General features: G+C 39.6%; 1 protein-coding gene across 1 annotated transcript in view; it reads right to left on the bottom strand.

Moving 5' to 3' along the window:
- Nucleotides 1–1,458: 1,458 nt before the first annotated feature.
- ARHGAP28 (Rho GTPase activating protein 28) overlaps nucleotides 1,459–17,050 on the bottom strand; it is a 73,595-nt gene continuing 58,003 nt past the window's right edge. Inside the window, exons 6-15 of the mRNA XM_010156097.1 lie at nucleotides 15,648–15,813; nucleotides 15,446–15,537; nucleotides 14,037–14,114; nucleotides 10,663–10,825; nucleotides 9,115–9,197; nucleotides 7,100–7,297; nucleotides 6,279–6,422; nucleotides 3,957–4,111; nucleotides 3,241–3,305; nucleotides 1,459–1,550 (exon numbers count right to left, since the gene is read on the bottom strand). Of these exons, the coding sequence (XP_010154399.1) occupies nucleotides 1,459–1,550; nucleotides 3,241–3,305; nucleotides 3,957–4,111; nucleotides 6,279–6,422; nucleotides 7,100–7,297; nucleotides 9,115–9,197; nucleotides 10,663–10,825; nucleotides 14,037–14,114; nucleotides 15,446–15,537; nucleotides 15,648–15,813 (1,236 nt within the window). The remainder of the gene's footprint in view (nucleotides 1,551–3,240; nucleotides 3,306–3,956; nucleotides 4,112–6,278; nucleotides 6,423–7,099; nucleotides 7,298–9,114; nucleotides 9,198–10,662; nucleotides 10,826–14,036; nucleotides 14,115–15,445; nucleotides 15,538–15,647; nucleotides 15,814–17,050) is intronic.

The following is a 17,050-nucleotide window of genomic DNA, read 5'->3' as shown; positions in this document are numbered from 1 at the left end:
CTTCCCATTTTTTTGCATAAGACAAAGAGGGAAAAATTACCTGTGCTTTTTCCAGGGAACTGTGATTGACCTACTCAACAACAAGCATGCTTTAGTTCTAGAAAGTACAGCCCAAGCCCGGAGGATCAAGTGAAGAGTGGTGCTCACCCTGGTGACTGGCGGCAAACTGGGCGTACTCTCCTGCGTTTGCTGTGCTGCATTCCCGAGGCAGCTGGGGGCTGCTCTGCTCTTGTCAGCTGGAGTGTTTTCACAGGCCGTGTGCCCTCTGTAAAAGGAGCTGCCATTTGCTGCGTAGTTGTAAAACCCACAGCCCAACTGGGCCTAGTTTGGCTATGGTTTTAAGGCCCTAATGTGTAAATGTTAAAGAAGAGTATTAAGTCCCTCTGCTCATTGGAAGCTCTTTTTCTTCTCCACACTGAATTATACGAGATCTGGATAAAGATCTCTCTTCTCAATGCAACTGAATAGTATAATAGTTGCTTACATATTAAAGCTAAAATAAACAAAATAAAAAGATTTTGGTTACAAATTAAGAAATTATAATGTTTAACAAAAAAGGTGATGGCTGTAAGTGGCACCATTTACCCTTATATCATGGCATTACACAGACTTAAATCTGAGAGTATCAAGTAAAAGATGGAGCCAGGGGAATACGCCCCGTCTCACCTAGCATTTGTCTCCTGAAGCTTGTGTGTAGGATAGGGGAAGGAAGGAGAGCATCGTGTGTGGTGGTACAATTGCACACAGTAATGTGATCCAGACAGGCGATGTTGGAAGGCTGGTAGTAATATATACAGTGGTAGATATATAAAGCCGTATAGCTGTCTATACAGTAGTTCTGCCTCCTGCCTCCCTTCCTCCCCCAGCATCAGGTACTCATGAGGAGCGACTGAGAGACATAAATATTGCAGTAATGCACACTGTACAGGTTTGCTTTCAGCAAAAATGTTTGGTTTTGTCACACAGCTATGTTTTGGTGCTGCTGCAGGTCGAGTCTCTCTCTTCCATGCTTGGCAGATACCTTCTCTTCTTGAATGTCTCCGTGATGCTTCCGTGTTATGCTGTGTTCGGTAGTGTTTCACACATCCGCAGATGCCACAGAGCTCTTTCCAAATGTTCATGTCCTAACACCAGGTCAGGAAACGAGCAACTCCATATGGGACAGGAGGCCTTCTCTGTGCCGTACCTTGGTCCGTCCTCCTTAACTCCTGGGCCAACTGGCACAAGTGTGAGCCATATCAAAGCATAACTGATGTGATATTTTCAGATGGTCCAGAAGCTGGAGTGATAGTGCTTATGCCAAAAGCACTATGTGCTGAGCATCAGTCGGACAGTACGATAGGAAGGAATGATATCCTGTAGCTACCATTTTGTGTCGTCTCTGGCAAGAGCTTCTTGAAATGACAGGCATCACTGTTGTCCTTTTGGCTTTTGTCCAGAACACTGCAGCCTTCGGCTTCAACTTGCTTTGGGTTTTATCATCCATTCTGCCTGAGGATTTGCACGGTAAACATCTAACATGTACGCGTCCGGATCCAAACAGTGCTGACCTGAAACAGAAATCGACAGCCACGAATCATAGGATGTTTTCAGCACGTTAGTGAATGGGACAGAGCTATATTGGAATGTCCTTGGACCTATCTCTGACTTGCACTATGGTTTCTTTAGAAGCATTTTCAACACTGTTACTGTAAGTGACACAGTACAGTTTTTTATTTCTTTGAAATTACTGGGCTAGAATTACAACTCTGACTTTGTTTCTACACTATTTTTAAAAGATGAAAGATTAGCTCTCTAAACTGTGTGTTCCCATCCAGCTAGGATCTTGCAAAGAAATATATGGACTATATTCAGGTTTTTGGCAGTTACTATTTCATTGGTTAAAAAAAAATCCTCTCAAGTCTGGCAGTTTGTGGGTTTTGTTGGGTGATGATTGGGAATAGGAGTTGGCTGCAGAGTCCCTGCTGCATTTGCCACAGAAAGAGGCATTTGGTGCTTCTTAATTGAGTAATGGGACAATAAATGCTTAAGTTGATTGGTTGCATTATGTTGCATTTACACTGGGTGATGAAGCCATTTAACTGGTGAGGTTACACTGCTGTGACGTGAAGAATTATGGTAAAACCTTTGCACAGTTACTTATAAGGTCACTGAGGTCCTAGTGATCTTAGTGAAGTGAAAGCAATATAAATTAATTAATGCATGATTAATGGAATAACGTGCCCTGCAAGATCTAGGACTGAAAATAATTTTAAATGAAGATGTAAGTTACATGTCCAGATTTCTGAAGGAGCATGGTGAGAATACTTGGGATTGTTTCACAAGGCCTTTAGGATCTTCTGCTGTTTTAGCATCTGTTGGTCATCCTGTTTAGCCAGACAAAACAGACCACTAATCAAATTTAGCTTTGTGTGAGTATGTCTTCGGTAGTAAATACTTTGCTTCTTGACTGCTGTTGAAGCAAACCTGTGATGTTTTGTAATAACTTCATAGAAACTGGTTAGAGCTGAATCTAGAAGAATGAAGGAATAATCTAATCACGCAGTTGGCAAAAGACTCCAAAAGAGCATCCAGAATTTTAGTATGACTAGTGAAAGGAAAGAGGCAGGACTGTGTGATACCACATTACAATCTGTTTTTTGACCTTTATGACAGGAACTTGTATGGCAAGTCACTGTTGTTACTACAGAAATTTCACTGCATGAAACAGGGAAGAAGAAAAAGTCCCTACTGCAAGTAATTTACAATCTATTTAAAGAATATGGATTAATATGAGCATAGTACACCTATACATCCAGGGGATGACTTCCCAATTCTGTGGGTTTTATTTGGAGGAGGTTAACACTGAAATACAATGAAGAAAAAGTAGGTCTTGGGGAAGGTCTTGACAGTGAGGTGGAATGTGCTGGTGAGAAGGCGGCTAAGGATCTCTTAACCACAGAAAAATGCTCAGTTATGGGAGTGAGAGAGGTAAGCAAAAGGTCAGATGAATTTGGCAAGACTGCCAGGAGTCCTGCTGAGATCCAGCCATCAGGTCACTCTCTCCTGCGGGGTGCCCTTCCAGTCATGCTGGACTCGGAAGGAATCATTACATTGATTTTAACAGTTTTTGGGTCAGACTCCCTTCCTGCATATGGACTGAAAGGTAGGAGAGACTCAGCTGTGTGAAAGCAGCACTGTCGTGTGGAGTTTTAGGAGACTAAAGACAGACAAAATTAATTTTTCAAAAATAAGACCTACCTATATTTCCTCCAATTTCATGTAAACTTTGGATCTGGCCTCTCATGTTCTGTGATGAACCGCGGCTAGGACAGAAAAAAAACCTGCAGTTTGTCTTTCTGTTATAACCACTGACTTATCAACCACCATCTGTATTAAGCTAATAATTGGTATTTTTTGCCCCTGTGTACTTAATTACCAAAACTAAGGACTTCCACCAAATGGAGCCCTGCAGAATTCTGAGTCTGCTACAAAAGTAGAATACTGTGTCACTGTTAACTAAGCCTTATTATTACACTGTTTATTTTTTATTATTTATTTCAAGAACAGAAGTATGTGGTAACATGGGAATGCTTTGCAGAAAAGACCTTCAGACACAATTTACCATTTCCCCTAACTGTTAATAATTATTACTTTACAGAAATAAAAACATTAACTTTTATGGCCAGATATAAGACAATCCATCTGGGTTCTCTATGCAGCAAGTCTATAAAATGTATATTTTTAGCAGTGACATAACAGAGGGCAGATTGATTCTTTATAGGATCCAATTATTAAGTAAAATATAAAGAAAAAATCAGTGGTTAAAATTTCTTTGACCGATGTAACAATAAATTAGTAATTTTAGATTAGAAAAAGTTCTCGTAACACAATGAGTCTTTGAAAAGGGGACAATCTATTCATTATTGGTTCTGATATTATTGTTCAGGAAAAACAAAATGTTCTGGTTTACCCACCTGTTTTCACAGTGGAATCGAGCCAGGATGTCTTTGGCTTTTGTTTGGCTGTTGAGTTGAATTGCCATAGAGACTTTTGAATGCAGTGGAGCATAAACTCTTATCACCCCCTCAGGTATGTCAGACTGGAGGTATGGAGGAAAAGTGACAGCTCCCTAAAATCAATATTCAGTAGAGTAAGTCTAAGGCAAGTATTACTGTAGCTCCATTCAGAAGCAGTTCTGCAACTCTTTTGAGCTTGCTTGCAAAAATCACTGTCCTGGATTCACTTAATTATTCGAAAAACCATTTACAGTCATACAAACACAGATGTATAGATACATATAATACACGACACAAAGGCACAAACTCCATGGTAAGCACCACACAAATGTATGCAGAATAAAGTACCTGCCCTTGAATTTTGATTGCTTGCACTACTATTGAGTCAAATTGTTATCTGAGATTTTTTAAAGCTCTTTCTGTTAACGTTGGTCAGGGAACCAACGGTTTATTTAAAAATACATAGAAATGACTAAGAATATTTAGTCTTCATTTTAAAGATTAAATTCTCCTGAGGCATGAAGGACCAATTGTCTGTTTCCACTTCCTTTATCTTCAGCTAGATCGAAGCTTATGTACAGTAAAATATCAAAGTACCATATGGTTTCTGTTAATTTGAAATTTGACCTTGTGTAGGGTTCAAATGATCGTCTATGAAGTTTATGCACTCTTCCATGATTAATGGGGGATAAATCAATTAGCAAGGTTTGCATTCCAGTTCTAATCCAGTTAATACCATGCTGAGCAGAGTACAATAGTCCCTCCAGTCTCTGTCCCTGTGTAATTTAGAACATCTGAGACCCGGGGATTGTGTTAAGTGCTCTCAGAATTCAACTCAGTTATCCAAACAAAGTTTGCCTCCAATTTACCCTTCATATTTCAGCTACCTGCTATGGCCAGTCTTGTTTTTATTAGACGCAAAGCCAATTACTACGATCAATGAACTTGTCTTGCCGTAGGTGTAATGACTGCGGTAATTGACTCTCCTCAGAGGCGCTCACTGTATTTGTTCCAGGGTGAATACAGCTTTGCAACACAGTAGTCTACACTGTCATTTTAAACAAACATCTGCTTCTCCATCTGCAGCACAAATGTGTGTCCTACCCACAATATATTTCAGTCAGTGCTGGCAAATGAATTCTCCAAAAAGCTGATCTAGCATGGCTTCGCAATTCATACATAGCGCTTCTCTTTCTAGTTTTTCCCGGATATTCCCTCCTTATTTTCTCTGTTGTCTGTATTAGATGGCATATTCTCTATTTCTTATAATCTCTTAATATCACTCCCTCCTAATTTGTCTTTTCTTTTGTTCTTCAAGACTGATCTACAGAGTCCTTGACCTGTTCCTTGGTTACTCCTTTTACAGTTCACCAATCTCTGTTCTTTTAAACCTCCATTTAAGACCTAAGATTTTTTTCCAGGTTATTAAAGGTAGTTGCTACATGGAAACACAATATATAAGCTGCTACAGGGACTGTAGATGTTGTGCATATCTGCACATCATACTTTGATGCCCAACTGAATATGTTGCACCTGATACATAAGTTAATTTTAGGTGTCTATTGAAGTAGCATACCTCAAGTAAGTTCCTAAATTCCATATCCAGGCAATGAGGGAAAGTTGGTGCCTTTAAGACCTCCAGAGGAAGATCTTAGTATCAGACATCCCTAAGTCTGAACTGCACCTGGAGCTCTGCAAATCCTCAAAACTATCCACTTCTCTCCTCTGAGTATATGGGGAATAACAACACAAACTACTTCATTAGGTGCTTAAAATTTAGAGGCAGTTTTGTCATCTATGTTAGGCAAACTGGATTTTCTCTCTGCTTAAGAAGTTAGTGCAAAGCTGTAAGACTAAAGCTTGCAAGGAGACTATCAAGTGACCTGGAACAGGGCATGGGTAAGTGCAATTAATCCTTATATGGACCACCCCCTGCTCAACTACAGATCCATGTGTTGAATATCTACAGAACATTGCTGTCAAGAACGGTACACATACGACCGTTTTCTTATAAAACAGCTTCAAAACCAGCATGTGTTTGCAACATTTTATAGCTTGGGCTGCTAGAAATCACTCTGCCTTCCTCACCTGCTCTCAATCAATCCCCAAAGCTTTGTTTTATCAGGGTGTTGGACTGGGAAGCATGTCTTTCAAGATAGCTCCCAAATCAGCTTATTTTCTATGGCAAAATTTCTTCCCTGCCCCCATAAGCTCTTAGGAGATGAGAAAGGAGGGAGGCTGGTTAAAGCTGCCCTTGAAAATGATATATTTTTATAGTACCTCTGGTCTTTCAGGCCTCTCCCGTTCCATGGTCTTTCTCCTCAGAAGTTTTCTCACTCCTTTGTCAAACATCAGCTGCCTCTTGCTGTTGTTCATTGCTGCCTCATTCATTTTTCTCACTTGGGAAATCAGGAAGGATGGGACCTAAAGGGAGGAAATCAGAGCTGAGAATATACAGTAATTTCCACACACCACCACCCCCCTAGAATTGGTGTTGGAGCTTTAGAAAGGCACCAAATTTTAGGCAGCAGAAGCTCTATTTATTCCCAGAAGATAGATGTAATTAGTAGTTCCCTCTAACATCCCACAGCTATTCATTTGGTGAAACTGTAGAGCCTCTTTCATATCATATGAAACTTTTTAGTGATGTTTGCAGTGGTAGGAACTTCTTTAGGAGGTTGTCTTTGCAATCCCCATCATACCCTCCATCTGTTATGAGGAAATGTGCTGACACTGTCATCATCTTCATGCCGGTCTTCGGAAGTCCAGCAAGGATTATGGGCTGAACTTTAAACAGTCATTTAATCCCACTCAATTCTAGATATCTCACCTAGGCATCTAGATTAAGTTGCTTTCCTCTGCATTCTCTTTTAAAAACAGGAGGTATCTCCAGAGGGTAAGTCATGCTAAAATGGACATCTTGGATAGATGAGGTAAATCTGCATCCAGAGGGATCTGTTACCTTATCTCATTCTAGATATACAGAACAGCTAACTGTTTGTTCTAGGAACGTCAGTTTACTCTGATTTCTGCAGAGCTGCTGCATATAGCAAAGTGCTACTCTGTACTGGAGCCATAAAGAGGGAACCAGCATTACTCACTGTCCACAGGATGTCCTGGTACCGAATTAAAAGCCGCACGATGTGCGCAGTGGTGGCAGCTGCTTGCATTTCTTGTTGGTTTGCGCGTTTCCCTTTGTAGATGAAGAGGTTTGGTGCAACAATCATAGAAACATTCCACAAATTCATTTTGTTTTTCCCTTCATTAGCAACCACCTTCTTCAGGAACTGAAGAAAGGCCTGGAAAAGCAACACTTTTTATGCTGAGTCTCACCAAACTGTTTACTTCTTAAATGCAGCATTTTCAAACGTATGATGTCTGGCTTGAAAGCTGCTATAATTGCACTTGGAGGTGAAATTTAGGGCTTTTTTTTGCATTCTAACTCTGATATTTGCTGGCACAACCACCAGTGTCAATCACAGAAGAATAGTTAATGTTATCAAAATACTCATTAATAAATTGTCTGTCACACCATAATCCCAAATTCGTAGATCAAGTACAGTACCTGCAGTAAGGCTCTGAAACCTGTGTTGGAAGAAAGATATAAGTGTTGCAATGGAACAGATAATTTCTACACAAATTTCAAGGTGTCCATTTTGATGTATCTGGCCAAGGCTTTTTATATTACAATCCTCAGGGTGATCAGCTGCTCTTCAAATGTGCACCAGGGCCATATTTGATATAATCTGAGGAAATTTTGCCAGCAATCCCCAGACTTTTATTCTGGGATAATGAAAGCAAGAAGCGCTCAGTGGTTGTTCCTTGACGTCACTTCTGCACATGCATGGCAGAGTCGAAGGAAACTCATTTCCCTTTTGGGCAGTTTATTCAGAATTTTGCTTGAGTGACTGAATAGGATGGGTTGCAGCTGTGGTTAGAGTTGGGGTCTGCCAATGAGTCCTTTTGCAACACCATACCATTAAAATCGCTGTCTTTGTACCCTGACATTGTAATTAAAACATTTTTACAAACCCAGGAATTACAAAACAGAAACTGTGTTGGAGAAATTTCTAAATTCTCATTATAGATAGCAAGTAGAGATGCATTCAGTTTTGTCATCACTTTTATTTCCATATAAAAGCCAAGTAACAATTAAGACTACTCATCTAGTGTGTGTTTTACAGATACTGCTCTATATCAGGATGGACTTTGGTAGAAGAAATAACCCCCATTCTTCACAGAGCACCAGTAGACGTCCAAATGCTTTAAAGAGAGTGGATATTCTTGTTGCTTGTTATTATATAAATAAATACAGGTAGAGAAGCCACCTGGTACAGGTAAAGAAGGCACCTGGACTCATAAAGATCTAAACTGGTCAGTGGGAGACTTAGAGGTGGGGGATCTGCACAGTCCTGGTGAGCAGGGGACCTGTCTGGAGCTCCCAGACAGCCTGTTCACCCAGGTTTCCTTTATGTGGAAATAAGCCCAAAGATGCAGCCTGTCTCTCCTAGGGTCAGGACATAGCTTCAGCCAGATCTGAGAGCTGCCAAGCACCCAAAATGGTTGTAGCCACCATGTCTGTATCAGGAAGTCGTACATGGTTGTGGACATGGGTTTGTAAGGCCTAACAGCTGAGGTCGGGGTCCTGACATCCGTGCTATAGATGTACATTTCTGGGGTTTTTACTTCTGACTACCTCCTCCACTCTGGTCCAGTGCCCTGGAGGCCCTCGAGTGTATTAGACAAGCTCCTGGGGGGTAAATTCTCACTTAACTTCATCCCAGAGAATTCCAGTTATACAGACAGCCAGAAACTGAACCTTGTTTTTCCAACCTATGTGCAGAACATGCCTCTTTGAAATGGATGTTCCAGAATAAATGACGTCTGGGAGCCATTTACCGACACCAGCAGTTGGATACCTCCAGCAATCGTTTCTTGGTTACTTGCAAGAGAAATGACAGCCATGGAATTGGAACATCTTTTCAAGTAAATTATAACACCCATAGTTGAATACTTTCAAGGTGCAGCATCTGATCACTGTTATTAAAAAACCCAGTCTCTCTTTTAAAAGTCAAAAGCACCACAGATGGCAGGTGACAGCAAACAAAGAACTCACCTTGGCTGTGTCTCTGTTGGCTTCAGGCAGCAGCATGATCAACAGATGCAAAGCTTGTAGCTGTAACTTGATCTTGGAGATTTCTAAGAATATGAATAATTAATATTTTAAAATCCCAGTTACAATTGGTTTGTTCTAAACCTCATGTTAGTCAGCAGTTCTAGAAACACAGCAACTGCTGTACAGTTGGGCCTAGCATGTTTAGCTAGTTATTAACCATAATATTTTTCCAAAAATATAAAACCAATTGTTATGCATGGATTTTTCCTCATCAGCTTGGTCTTTGTCACAGGGGGAGACAAGGCTCTATAAAATTCTGCCTAAAGAGCAAGGAGACGGTATTTCTGAGCACTAGGCAGTTTCTCCTTGATATCATGGTCAGAATGTGTTGTAGGTGAATCAAGTATTTTCCCCCTTTCAAACTGAAATGGGTATTTGTTTTCAGAAAATTTTGGGGCTGTTTTTATTGAGGAATTTGCTGAATGCTTGTGCCACTGGATTGGAGATTGATTGCCTTTAACTTAAAAAGTATTTGAGTATTTGTCCCAAGTCTAGCACTCTAGATAAGTGTAGAAAGCCTTGGCAGTTAGAAAATTCCTTCATGTTTTCGGCAATTGGTATGTACTGATACCGTGCAATGAGAAGAGCTGGGGTGGAGTTGAGGGGAAGAATAACTGTCATTTGCTTCCACTTTGGGTGGCTGAGAGAGGTTTGGAGAAAAAAAGGGTGTGTGTTGTGGACGGTGAATCTGTTGGAGGGAGTAAAGTCACTTTATTCTGCACTGACATTTCCTGTTCAGCCTCTAAACTGCTAAAGAATTGTAACAGTCCAGGACTCACAAGGAGCACACTTAGGTACGTGAAGATTACAGGAAGGGGTCAGCTCCTTGTGCCCTTTGAACTGCCTCATGGAGACACTGAAAACTTGGCTGCAACCTTATTGAATAAAGGTTCTACGTTTTCTGTACTGATTTGCCTAATAAATTCACCATCCGGATAGTTTGTCCTAGCTCAAGTGGGTTTACAAAAACTCAATAGGTATGGCAAGGTACCTAGGTGTTCTTCCTGGAAGAGAAATGAACAAAATGTACTGAGAATGAGAGGGTGTATGTACACTGAAAACAAAAGCCACCTGCCTGAAACTATCTGTGATCACACATATCTTTGTACAAATATTCCGGCCTCAGCACAGACCTTAGAAGAAATAAAATAGATCCAGCAGAATATCAGCTAAAGGGCAGTGACTTGAGTTTACCATGCTGAAATTTTTGTTTGTGAAATCTATAATTTGTGTGAATCAGAGTCTATATATGAAAGTCATTTCTCAGCCATCATTTGCTCACAGGATTCAAATCTCACATTAAACAGTTGTGTCACTCACATGACAAGTCTATACCATTAGCTAAATGCAGGGACTCTTCTCCATTTTAAAAGAAAAGCTTGTAGAAAAATTAGATGTTCAGCTCATGCACTGGGTCTTTTTTTCTCTTTACTTCAGCACTATTACATTTTATCTAGATCAGTTCATACTAACTCCTTTTCCACCTACTTTCTACTAGCGTGATGAAAGCGGGCAGATATTCTACTGTGAAGAGTGGGCTTGGGAGTTCTCTGATAAACATTTTCAACAGTCCTGCTGCATCATTATTTCGCACTTGGTCCCAGTCAAAAGTGTCTTCATAAAATTTTGCCTCAAGTTCTTGATGGAGATTCTGAAAGATAAAAGGAACATCTGACCTTTAATCATTGCTTCTGACCCAGCAGTTTGAGACCACTTTACAAATCCCGTTACAGACAACAGACAGGTTTACACCATAGTTAAAGTATCCCTTAAGCAGTAGCAGCCTAGGTACAGCTGTGCAGAGTTCAGAGCAGGTTAACAGATCAGATTCCTGGGGATCTTTTGCAACCCAAGCTAAATTTGGTTTGCCAAATTTATTTATTTATTTATTAGCCAAATAGCTAGATTTCTGCCAGTGACACATTTGAACCATTTTAAAGCAAGACAGTTTTGCGCAATGTCCTAGAACTAGAAACAGGAAATTCAGTTAAACAGGACTTTTAGCACAACTGTTCTTTTTGTTTAAAACACACTCAGGGGTTTTGACACTTAAATCACAAGGAAGTGAGTGTCTTCCTCACTGCCAGTGAACTTGCTAGACAGACTGTTGGCATCCAGGTCCATGGGCCTTGAGCAAGTGTTTTTAACTTCAGGTCTCCCTGTCTTTAGAAGGATGTTTTCTGATAGGATGGCTGTAATTTGATTTGATCACTTTGTAATAAAATAAGGGTATCAAACCATTTGTGTCAAAAACTCTCCACTGAATAAGTGCCAAAAAACCCCTCAAAAACCCCAAGAGATATCTAAGACAGAATTGATTATACCATTTTGGATGCCCATTCAATCCTCTTGTTCTCCAGTGTCAGCATCTTACTCTATAACTGAGGTCTGTTAGTTCCATAACGTAACTAATCAGTGTGTCACGCAATGTGTGATTGATATGTGTGAATAGGAAATATTCAGTAAGGTTCCTAGTAGGAACAGATTTTGGCTTCAAACCCAGATCACTGTTTGGAAAATGCAAGCTTCTCAAAAATTTGTTGGATTAGTAAGATTGAAGGATGCTACTGTAATATAAGGATATCCATAAATAATGCAGCTTTCACAATTACTGGACAAACACTGCCTTATCCACAGGAAGTTTGTTGTTGCTTTTTGTGAGACCATTTATGACAAAATGCATTTGTAGCTAATATTCAGGTTTCAGATCATGCTTCTGTCAAATGTATTTTAATGTTACGCAGTAAAGTTTAGTCCATTCAGACATAAAACCTTTAAGAAATGAATTCTGTTTACCGTGCCTCATATGAATGGAAGGAAATTACATATCAAATATGGTCACACATAATGAAGTGAAATGGTTGGCATAAAAGGAAATAGTCATTCAGGATTTGGTATATAAAGTTACAATCTTGTTTTTACTAGCACATTTTACTGGTTGTAATCTGGGCGCTCTCAGCTTCCTCTGTATTCACATCCTTTGCACATAATCCATACAAACACCTGGATTAACTACTCTCCTGGTAACTGACTGGGAAATGTGGAACAGAAATCCTTACCTTATCAGAATCACAAGGGGAGAGAAAAACTATTCCACATTTTTCTCCTGAGAATTGGGAAAAGGCCGTAGAAATAGAAAGCAAGAATTTGAAACATACATTTTACACAGGAAACCATGTATGTATGTATTTATACAGCATCCCCTTACCCCTTCTCCTCCTCTCACATATAGATAGGCACCTAAGTACTTCTTAAAAAAAAACCATTTTTGCAATTTTTTTTTTAAACATGGCTGATCCTACAGTAGATTGTCAAGCGTATTTGGTTTACTGAATCTTTTGTTACAAACCACATTAGAGAGGAAAACTTGTATTTATTTCTCTATTCTTTGTTTTATAGAAGAGTAACCTTTAATGACTTCCATATGCCTTTTCTTTCTACAAACAAGACTGAAATAAAATTGGAATGCTCTCAAATCCTAATGTCATAATAATGTATGAAGGCTTTGAGGGATGAAATCTGGATCTGATTAGAAAAAATATCTCCCTTGCTGGTTGGCTTGTTGGACAGACTTAAATGAAGCCAAAACTCAAATAATTTAAAACTTTCATATGGGCCGTTTAATTTGCCACCCAGTATAGGAGAGTTACATATAAAGTCATATCTCATAGCAGCTCCCTGGATAGAGGTTGTGAATAAGAAGTGAACAACACACAGAGTACACTATATGCAAAGAATAAAAAAGTAATTTAATTAGGCAGAGCACAGGCCTGCTGTGCAATCTCCCCAGAGAGGTCTGATAAAATTGAGATTGTGTGAAATAATACTTTAAGTATTTGCATGGAAAAAAAGGGAAGCTGAAAAGCACAGGCCAAATTAGGAGGTCCCTTCTGCAAGGTGTGGCACTTTGCAAGGTGCTGAGTGCTTTTATCCCATCCTCGGAGTCAAAGGGAGCCAGGACACTTACTGCCTATCTTCGGTGTGTTTCATATAATGCCAGTTTTCTCGTACAGTCATTTTTTATGATCCCCAGACCATCAACGTTTAGCAGTCCCCAATATTTGTGTGGCTGCCACAGTGTTGAGACTTCCTGCCTCAGAAAGCAAGACTAGCTTTCTTGAGGATGGGAAAGTGGGAGTGGGAGGCACTATAAGAAGTTGCTTAAACTGGACCAAAAAAACACCTAGGAGAAACAAAAAACTGGAAAAGAGGTAGACACTACTAAGACAAAACCCCCTTGTTTTCCTATTTTGCCTCTGCTAAAGCTTGTGGAACCAAGTTAGTCTGCAGAAACAATTGCAAGCATTACTGTGCCACAATGTCAGGTTATTGGGTACCAACAATCCTGTGTTCATAGCCTGCAAATAGCCTGTGAAAATGCAGTACTCAAGGCTGCCAAACAGTGAATGAAGGCCAAATTTCTCTCACTTGGAACATGAAATGGCAAGATGACAGAAGATAAATGAGAAATAAAATGACACAAAGGTTAAAATGACATAGAATAAGATCTTTATCTGAAGTTCACCCAGTTTAGCAACCCTGGATTTCTGAAACAAATTAAACCAGAGATAAGATCACAGCAATTCTAGATGACAGAGATAAACTGAAAGGATCCCTCAATGTTTAGTGGAGAAGAACTGCATTCAACATCAAGCCTGTTCTTTATATAGAACATTGAAAAATGCAAAGCAATAGACCACATGTTTTGTGATTTATTGGTTCCCAGGAACCAATCTGACCTTTCACTGGTAGGAATAGAAATACACACATCAGTATTTATGTGTGGTGTGCGTTTGTGTGTGCTGTATTATTTTATATGGAGTCTGTGGTCCAGCAGACAGAAAACTGGCATGAACATGTACCTTGACTCTGGAGGCAGACCCAGGCACTCGTAGAATTCCTTCGGTCTCTAAACCTGTTTCCTCAAGCTTGAGCAGCAACTGAAAAAAGTCCAAGAAAACCCAGGAAGATAATCAGAAGCACTTAAAACCACTGTTAACTTTTTTTTTTTTAATCTAGGTATCCTTGCAACTTATTTTAAAAGTATACATTTCTATGTAATTTGCTAATGAAAACAAGCCAACCCATGTAAATAAACCTCCTTAATTTGTTCTTCATATTCCTAACCCTGAAATAGGGAGTATGCAGAGTACGGAAAACTGATAATAATGCAATAGGCACTTCTGTCCTTGATTTGAGACTTGGCACTGCCACAGAACAATTAACACATAGTCATATTAATAAAAGGGCAGATACACGGGGTAGAACACAATGGTGTTTTGAGGGAAAATTAACCTCTGAGAAATGTTTAAGTCTTTCCCTGAGGAGCACAATGGAAAGGGCTATAGATAACATACATTTCTGGGTACTGAAAACTCAGATTAGAAAATGATCCCAGGATATTTTATTTTGAAATTTCTGTGACTAGAGGATTAGATTTCCACTCTAATCCTGTATTAAAAAAATAAATATGTTTTGATTTAACATTATTTGCAACAAGGAAAAAAAAATAATTTCCTAGTATTTATTTATACAGCTCTGGATTTGCACCACCAGCTCTGCTTCCTGCCCTAGCTGTTGGATCCTTCTAATTTTCCATGGTATATTGACAGGGGAGCTGTGGAACTGCTTGCAAAGTCATGTAAATATTCCAGTCATGTCAGTCTTTTCCCTGACACTCCACACCATTTCCCCTTTGTTGGTATTTACAGGGAAAATTGTTGTAGTTTAGAGCCTGTGTAAACCTGTGTAATTTCATGTATGCTTGTGTCTGTGTACCTGCATCCAAGACATATGCTGGCTATCATTTTACTGTCAAATGACTTGTATAAATGATGTTGTCTTGTCATAAAAACCTCAATGAGAAGATAAGACTTCCATTCTGGAAATAATAGTAATACATACAGTTTGAATTCATGTAAAATTAAAACTCCTGAGACAACTCATGTCTGCATGGACACACAATTTTGCATAGTGCTCTCCATTTAATGAGAAAGGGAAACAGAAAGCCAGACATTTGTTTCCCCAAATTTCCTGTACAGTAGTGTATAATTGCAAAAATGGAAAGAGGTCCCCACCACAGATAAAAACACAAAAGGAGCAAATTTTGTCATCTGCCACAAGGTTTTCAAACCACAACATACAGACATACAACTTGTAGACATCTTCAAGTCTGTAGACCCTTCGTCTTTTATCTGATGTCTGCTTTCAATGTCAATGCAAACAGTGGAAATATGAATCTTAGTGGATGAGCAAGCTGAGTTATACTTACTTTTTGGAAGATGAGGGGAACTTTTATTCCAGGAACCTTCTTTTGATCATTCTCCAGCAGTATGTTGAGAGGGACTCCAAACAGACCATTTTCTTAAAAACAACAACAAATGTGAAAGAGAGAAAACACAGCCTGTAGGCGAACTCTGAACTACGCCTAGCGGCGCCCACGTGGCCCCCATGGGGACGCCACAGCACAGTACCTCGTCCCCGCACCCTCTCTGCACGGTTCCTCTTCAGCTCCACCCCCAGTGCGTCGTAGAAGGCTGTCAGCTCAATCAGGGAGAGGTAGCGGATCTTCTTCATGTCTTCAGGAGAGAGGTCTCCAACCTCTGTCAGTCCAAACCGGCTTTTCCGAACAATGAATTTCTGCAGTAGAGATGGGTCACATCTTTATTTGCACAGAAATTAGAGGACATGAATTTTTGTTTTGAAAGAGATGCCCGTATGTGATAGGAAGTCATATTAGGTAGATGGAAAACACCAAAGAGATGAACTACAACTGTATGTGTTGGTCTGGTATGTTGACGTAACTTGGATCCATCTGAAACATAACACTGAGCCTCTTGCTCATCATGTTCCCTTGCTGTTTGACTGGTAGGTGGTGGTGGAGCAGAGGTAGTAACCTCAGTGCCCTGCCTGTACTCTGACTGAGATGAATGAGCTATGGGTTTTTTTCAGCAGGATATAACATTTTCCTCTGCTTCTGCCTCTCTCAGAGCATCTTCAAATGCTGTTGAAGTAGCTGACACATTTCATCGTGGATATGGTTGTATATCAGTTGTGTGAGGGCAATGAATCCATGCCTGCTTTGCATATTGCTATTAATTTATGATGTCTTCTAGGACAGTTCAAATTGAAGATCTGAGGAAAAGCCCAGAAGCAAAATCACTTAATCCTGATGCCAACCTGCCAATTTACTGGTACATTTTATTACTCAAGAAGCATTTAGGCTTACCAGCAGGACTCCCAGCAGCTAAGAAATAATTTATTAAAGTAGGCTTGAACTAAATATCACTTAATAATCTGGGGCATGTGAAGATGTCTACATATTTTAGAACTGCAGCGTCATGGACCAGAGCCAGGAATGTTGTGTCATGCCATAAGCATTTGTACAAATGTCAGAAAAAACAAATATCCATCAGTTTTTGACAAAACTGTTAGATATAATAACAAAGTTACAGTAAAAACCATGCTTTTCAAAGGACTGTGGATCTTTGGTATTGTATGTTTTTTAAATTTAGTTGTTATTTAAACCAGTAATCATTAGTCAGAGGTATAAATAAATAACATTACAAATCATCTCCTCCCTTCAGGGAACTGAATGGAAACCCAGACTTTAATAATGTTTTGCTTCTGGAGGTTTTAGCCCAGTCCTCCCTTTTTTAAACCAATTTGGACTCAATAGATTTAACCCATCTTTAGATGAAGTCAGTCAAACAGATTAAAGAAAAAAGTAAACAAAAATAATTAAACTACACCAGACTTCAAAAGTAAGAGAGGACAAAGGACATGTAGATCATGTAGGTTAGGACTTCCTAAATCACATTGCACATGGTCAGCAGGGTTTGATCATAATTGGGGCAGAAAGAGTGCAGGGGATGGA

This window comes from Eurypyga helias, unplaced genomic scaffold (assembly GCF_000690775.1).
Source record: "Eurypyga helias isolate BGI_N326 unplaced genomic scaffold, ASM69077v1 scaffold5517, whole genome shotgun sequence".
Taxonomy (NCBI): Eukaryota; Metazoa; Chordata; class Aves; order Eurypygiformes; family Eurypygidae; genus Eurypyga; species Eurypyga helias.
The sequence above is the reverse complement of the archived record's forward strand: the minus strand, read 5'-3'. Positions and strand labels throughout refer to the sequence as shown.